General features: G+C 48.2%; 1 protein-coding gene across 1 annotated transcript; it reads right to left on the bottom strand.

Moving 5' to 3' along the window:
* Positions 1 to 348: 348 nt before the first annotated feature.
* Positions 349 to 1,266, bottom strand: LOC112455091. The gene is made up of 3 exons (XM_025016793.1): positions 1,187 to 1,266; positions 793 to 1,102; positions 349 to 693 (listed from the first exon to the last, which is right to left on the bottom strand). The coding sequence occupies exons 1-3, from the start codon at positions 1,264 to 1,266 to the stop codon at positions 349 to 351; spliced, it is 735 nt and encodes a 244-aa protein (XP_024872561.1).
* Between the last annotated feature and the right edge of the window lie 5,597 nt (positions 1,267 to 6,863).

Raw genomic sequence — 6,863 nt, 5'->3', positions numbered from 1 at the left:
GAGAGAGAGAGAGAGAGAGAGAGAGAGAGAGAGAATAATATTCACGTAGACGTTGCCGCGAACACTCGAGACTATTTTGCGCACCACGTTCGTCAACGGGTTGTACTCAATCACACGGTCGTGTATGATGAGACAGTACGCAGAGGTATTCGGCGGTATGTTCTCCATGCAGTCGAATTCTATTCTGACATCCACGGTGGCGTTTTTGACGGATTCGTTTTGGCGGGAGCAATCGATGATCACAAACGGGCCGTTACGTAGAAAAGTCGAAGCGGTGAGACTCGGCTCGAGATATTCGTATATGTAATAGTCCTTGCAGAAACGCGCGTACATATCGTACAGAATCGCTTATCTGTGTTTGCCAAAGTCCAAATTCAGGTCATCGTACGGATAAACTTCCGAGTTTAGATACAGTTTTACGTTGGTCAAGTTGCAGTCGTCGAATCGGCTTGTGTCGGCGGCCATGACGTTCTTCCGACCCGTCTGCAGAGCGAAAACGACGTATCGCGGTTTCTCGAGCTGAGTCGCGGTCTTAATGGCCCACGAGTGCTTCGTCGTGTTCTGCAACAGAGGATACTCGTACAGATCCCACGAACGGAAATCCATACTTAGATATCGTCCGTCTTCCAAGGCGCGCAGCATTGACAGCTTTTTGATCTCGTTCAATACCACATGAGGCATTCGCCATTGTATCTTGAGTATTTTGATAGTAGACTCCAACGCGAGACTTCCCTCTAAGGAATTGTTGTTGCGCGCTCGTATCAAGATTAATTCGTGACGAGCGTTGATCACCACGCGTTTGTAATCCTCGCAAAATCCCAGTAACAGGTTGAGCGGTACGCAGAAATTGAAGTATCCGTTCACGTTATTATGTGGTTCCCAGCCCGCGTTTCGCAGGATCACGTTTCTGTCGGACGATACCGTAACGTAGTTCTGGAACGTGCTGGTTATTCCTACGTTTCTGCAGTGATCAATCTCCACACCGTCGAGCTCGTATCGAATTTCATCGAACATGAACGCGACGCAATTATTCCCCAATACCACGTTATCGGCTTGGCCGGCTGCTCTGGTCACCGTCAATGTTCCTTCGACGTAGAGAAAACTTTCGCACGACAACGTATACAGATCCTGCTGTTGTATGGGTATTCGTATCTCGTCGCTATACTCGAACGTTGTGTTGGCTTACGGGTTGTACGTGTGAGACTCGATCTTGACGATGCGATTGTCAAAGACCGGCTCGCCTCCGATGTTAAGAATTTCAGTCATCGTTCAGATGTTTCGTACCGCGAATCCCAGAGATTGTAAAAATTTAACGTTTGATGCGTTGAGCTTCTTTCTCGTTTCTGTTTTCGTCTCTGTTTTAACGCTACCGAATGTCGATTTGATGATATAGTCGATCGTCGCAGTCGTAAAGATATTCTTATCTGTCGCGTGCTCCGAGTCGTTCAACACGAGGATGTCACACGTCGCGCGTTATCGCTGTAGCCGTCGTACGTGCAATCTGACGGTGATCTCTTCTCCTCGAAAATCGAGCAATCGTCGGTCTTGATCCGTGACGCGTATCGTTAGATTCGTAACGCTTTGCGCGATGATCGGCAGATAAATGATCTGCGCCGGCGTTTCCGATATCTTATATCCTGGTGGTACGCTCGGTGAAAATTCGTGTATCGTGTGAACACGTTTGCCGTTGCTGTACGCACCTACGGTCACGTTACACTCCACGCGGATAATGTTTATGTTGATAATATTAATTGACGCGTCCGATTCGTGCCACTGTCTCGGCTGCAATATACGCTTCGACGAGAATCCCAGCAATGATTCAACGTTGTTCGGTTTGTTAAAATTCACTCTGAAAGCACACTTGATCTCGCTCTTCATCGTATTGTAATTTGCGCGGAGCACTATCGGGTATTCCGCGGCCACGTCTTCGTAACCGTTCGCCTCTCGCGCGATATTCGCGACCGACATACGATCATTGTTGGAACGATTTACGCGTCGCGGGCGTTGTCGTGAAATTTCGCGTTTCAAAAACTCATGTATGGCTCGTATCTCGTATCCCTCGGGAATCGTAATTTTCGTGTCATCCTCGTCGAAATAAAATTTATTGTTCGAAGAATTCACGTTCGGAATCGTGTGATAAGTCTCAAAACACGTTAGACCGAGCTCGTAGTCACCGTCGCTCAGATCCACGGCGGGAAAATAGTGCTCCGCGAGGATGCTGCTCTTCCCCGTCAGCGTGAACGTTATAGACATGTCAGCGAAAACCGCTAACGAATACTGAGTCACCACGGCGCACCGTCAGGCTTTAAATTAGCGTCGATCGTCCGGAGAAATCGCAAGCACAATTGTCCACAGATGTTCTGATCGTATCGCTGATGAAGACGTGCAATTGTACTCGATCTTCGTCACACTCGGCTCGAAATATCGCACCAATTCTTTCGGCGGTCGAAGATTTCCGAAACTGTCAAAATATACGACTCAATCTTCCCTCTTCGCGTACGCTACCTAATGAGTACCGGGACTCGCTGCATCGTCCAAATTCACGATACCGCTCTCGTTTCGACGTACACCGCCGATCGGTAACGAATCATGCATGAAGACACCTCTGAAGAACGGTACGCGCATACGCCTTGCCAGTCGATTCAATTGTACGTTAGTCGTAATACCCGCGGGCATATTTAACATCTTTTTGACGTTTTTTTTTTTATTTTCAACGATACTCTTCGCCCGTGTTTGTGCGGGCCGAGATACAGCCCTCGTCCATATTTGTACGGAGCGAGATAAAGTCCGCGACCTTCCACGGCGTGATTGTGACGTTGCATCTCTTCCAGCTGACGCCGCGCGGCTTTGTTATTGTTCACGGCCTTTACGACTCCCGCCGCTTTGCCGGCCAGAAAACCGAGAACTCCCAACAACGGTAGAATCGGCAATACACCGCCTCGTTTCGCTGTCGGAAGTATCCGTTTATTTCGTTAGCTTTTTTTCTTCACCGTTTTCGATTTTTTCGTTTTCAAGCCCATTCCGAGCTTCGTCTTAGCCTTCATGGTCGCCCAGACGGCTGTAGCGGCAGCTCTCTCTCCGAGAGTCGAATCTCTCGCAGTAATGCGTTTTCGCGCTTCCGCAGCGAGTATCTCGTCTGCCGCGTGTCTCTCGGTGAGATCGCGGTTACGCGAATAGTCGTGCTCGCGACACGCCGAGTCCAATAGATTAATACCTTGATTGCCTCTCGCCAATCGTTCTTGTAAACGAGTTCCCGGACCGCAAAATTGATAGCTGGGAATGTGTAATTCGAACGGAAGTGCGTTTATCTCGCGATTTAACAGGCCTCCACCATTTTTTTTTGTTGACATTCGCCGCAATTTTTTATCATTGGCGCGGGACCGATCATTGGCGTTGCGATCGTTGATTGCAATGTTCGTAACAGCGACGATATGCTTGAACTTCCAAATCCGCCTTTGTATGTTCCGGAAGCTTGTCCCACACGTAGTGGACGTGATCGCCGCACGTTTGCAACAGAACGGCTTTCGGCACAAATTGCAGCTGTTCGGCGCTCAATCCGCGAATATCGGAAGGTCTCGACAGTAGGACGAACATCTTTGCTACTGAGCGATTCGCGGTTCCGCTCACCTATAAATAGGCGTTCGAGTCAGCCAGAGAGTCGGCAGTGTGGAAAGAAATGAGATTCGTGCGACAACCGTTGGCGATTCGCGTGACAAATTGCGACGATAGAGCACGGTCGATGGAGGGCAACGCGGAGAGGCGCAGACACGGTACGATGCTGCCGACTACTATACGCGCGATAATTTGCTGTCCCTCAAATTGTGGTAAAATCCACGTTCTGATAAGTTTGCTAGAAAGTCCGCATGGTGTACGTTTCGAGAACGTGTACGTGTACTCGAAATCGCTGCAACAACCGAAATACCGATATCTGGAGAATTTATTGACATTGATCGATGAAATCGGCTATTACACCTTCTCCAATAACAGTGACGTCATTTCACCGAGCGACGCGTGTCCAAACTCGATCTTCGTCTTCGACGACGTGGCGTGCGATAAGCAAAACACTGTGAGAGAGTATTTCTCGATGGGTAGGCACTCGAGGGTTGACTGCTTTTCTCTGTCAGACGTACGCGAGAATATCTAAACATCTGATACGCGACAACGCAAATTTGCTGATCTTGTTCAAACAGGATGGCACTAATTTGAAACACGTGTACAACGATCACGTAAATACCGACATGGCGTACGATGAATTTTGCTCGTTGTGCCACGATTGTTGGCAATGCAAGTACGGATTCGTAGTGATAGACAAGGACAGCGCGCTTTCGAACGGCCGATACAGAAAAGGATTTAACGTGTTCGCAATACCGCAAAAGCGATCAGTCGTCACCGATACGTCGTCGAAGGTAAAACGTTAGCGTTACAGAGAGAGATCGACACTCTGCTTTGTTTTTTCCCCCGCGATGGCTGCGATCGACGGGAGCGAGAATATTCGCGAACGCGAGAAGATCGTGAAAAATATTGCGAAAACGATTTGATTCGCAAGAAACTTCGCGCTTTGAAGACCGGTAAGATCGAGAAGGACATTGAGTCGGATACGCACTTAAGACCTCTTATCGGGCCGTTGAAAAAGATTGTCGACAACTCGAGTTTGATCGTGGTGAAGAAAAAGGAGCCGACGGAGAGCGACGCTGACGCGAAAATCGAACCGCTATCCGTTCAACAGCGCAAGGAAGCCCGAGTCCGGGCATCCCATATTCAATGCTGGCCCCGTACGGGCATTACTAAAGCATCTAAAATAAGGGCTTGTCAAACTCAAACCCATTTAGGACTTAGTTAGAACTTAATTTTTGTCTTTAATTTGGGCACGTCTAACTATAGCCATACCGGGCCCAGTTTGGTCACGACTTTTCTCCCACGACAATTTAATGTAGGATTTTCTAGTTATAGCCCATACAGGGCCCAGTTTGGTCACAATTTTTTCCCCAAGACAGTTTAATGTAGGATTTCCTAGTTATAGCCCATACAGAACCCAGTTTGGTCACGATTTTTTCTCCCAAGACAGTTTAATGTAGGATTTCCTAGTTATAGCCCATACAGGGCCCAGTTTGGTCATGATTTTTTTCTCAAGACAGTTTAATGTAGGATTTCCAAGTTGTAGCCCGTACAGGGCCCAGTTTGGTCATGATTTTTCTCCCAAGACAGTTTAATGTAGGATTTCCAAGTTGTAGCCCGTACAGGGCCCAGTTTGGTCACGATTTAACGGAGAAGGAGGAGAAGGAAGAGGATGCTACACCGAAGATAAAGAGGGAAGACTCCTGGTGGGATCTGTCATCAACAACGCGTAAATCTGATCAATCGAAACGATCGATAGTACTACCGATAACCTCTACACCGACGCAAACCGTGCAACGTACAAGTCCCGAATTACCGGTAAACGTAAATGATGTTTTTGAAACCACGGACGACTCGATCGGGACGACCGTTCGAAAGCAGTTGCAAACGTCGGAGGGTCGAGAAATGTTTATAGAAACGTTGCAAGATCACTTAGGTCCACTGAGCCGAATTTACATCGCGTCTGTTTTGGGCGCCTATCCAACGGGATGGATATCGTGTACGGCGTTTATCTCGGCAAGAATGAAATGATGCTCGGTAATAAACGTTTTGACGTGGACAAAGCGGATAGCATTTATATCAACGGCGTACGATACGCCGGCACACCCGGTATTTACGAGTTGATCTTCAAGAAAATACCCGATGACAAGATCTACACGAGTGCTCATAAATACAAGCACGATCCTCGCGAGCGAATAATGGGCAACAGGGGATACAAGTATCTATACGTAATCTCACCGTTGATATCGACCGAATCCAAGAAGAAAAATCCGGAAAGGGATTATTCGCGCCTCGCGCGATGACGCTAACCGACAATAAGATCGACTACGTGCACTGGGACGACCCCAACGAGCTAGTGGATCGTCTGCGATTGCTCGACGCTTCGCGTCAAGCTGGCAACAATGCCCACGACAACGAGATCATGTCGATCATCGAGGAACTTCGCGAGGCTGGGATTATTATAAATTAAACGGCGCGACACCGTTCAATCCGCGTCGAAATGCCGATCAATAAATTTGTATTGTTCGAGCAGAGCGAAGACGCGACGAATGCCATTTCGTATCATCGATGGAGCGGATTAGTGAGAAATTTCGTGCGCGACAACGCTTTATGTCGCACCGCCACGGACTTTGACGCAAGGTCGCGCAAGATTCGTCGCGCAGCGCAACCTGAGACTGACGGTGACGCGGTTAACAAACTATACGTGGATCAGTGTGTTAAAAGTTTGACAGATCAACGGAAAGAGTCAGACGAGAAACTTGCCGCGTTCGAGAAAGACGTGCGAGTGTTACAAGGCTGCGGTAAACAAGCTTCGACGTGCCAATATCGTTAGATTGAAAACGGCTAATGAACAATAAAGAAATGGTTCAGCAGAAACGACTATCAAACGGCGACGAGTAAAGAGAGGCAACGGTTAATTAACGACGGCGACGAACAGCAATGAACGATTCGAGAACGGTTGTCGGACGGTTGTCGAACGGTTCAAAAACAGGTCAGAAACAATTACGAGCGGTTTAAAAACAGCTGCGAACTACGGACGGCTGTCGAACGGTTCAAGAACGGTTGTCGGACGGTTGTCGAACGGTTCAAAAACAACTCAGAAACGATTACGAGCGGTTTAGAAACAGCTGCGAACTACGGACGGCTGTCAAACGGTTCGAGAACGGTTGTAGAACGGCTGTTGAACGGTTCACGAATGGCTCAGAAGCGGTTACGAACTGTTTAGAAGCGTTTATGAACTGTTCAGA

The sequence above is a fragment of the Temnothorax curvispinosus genome, unplaced genomic scaffold (assembly GCF_003070985.1).
Source record: "Temnothorax curvispinosus isolate PA1 unplaced genomic scaffold, ASM307098v1 QBEX01005827.1, whole genome shotgun sequence".
NCBI lineage: Eukaryota > Metazoa > Arthropoda > Insecta > Hymenoptera > Formicidae > Temnothorax > Temnothorax curvispinosus.
Note: the sequence above shows the minus strand (reverse complement) of the source record. Positions and strands in the feature narration are given on the sequence as shown.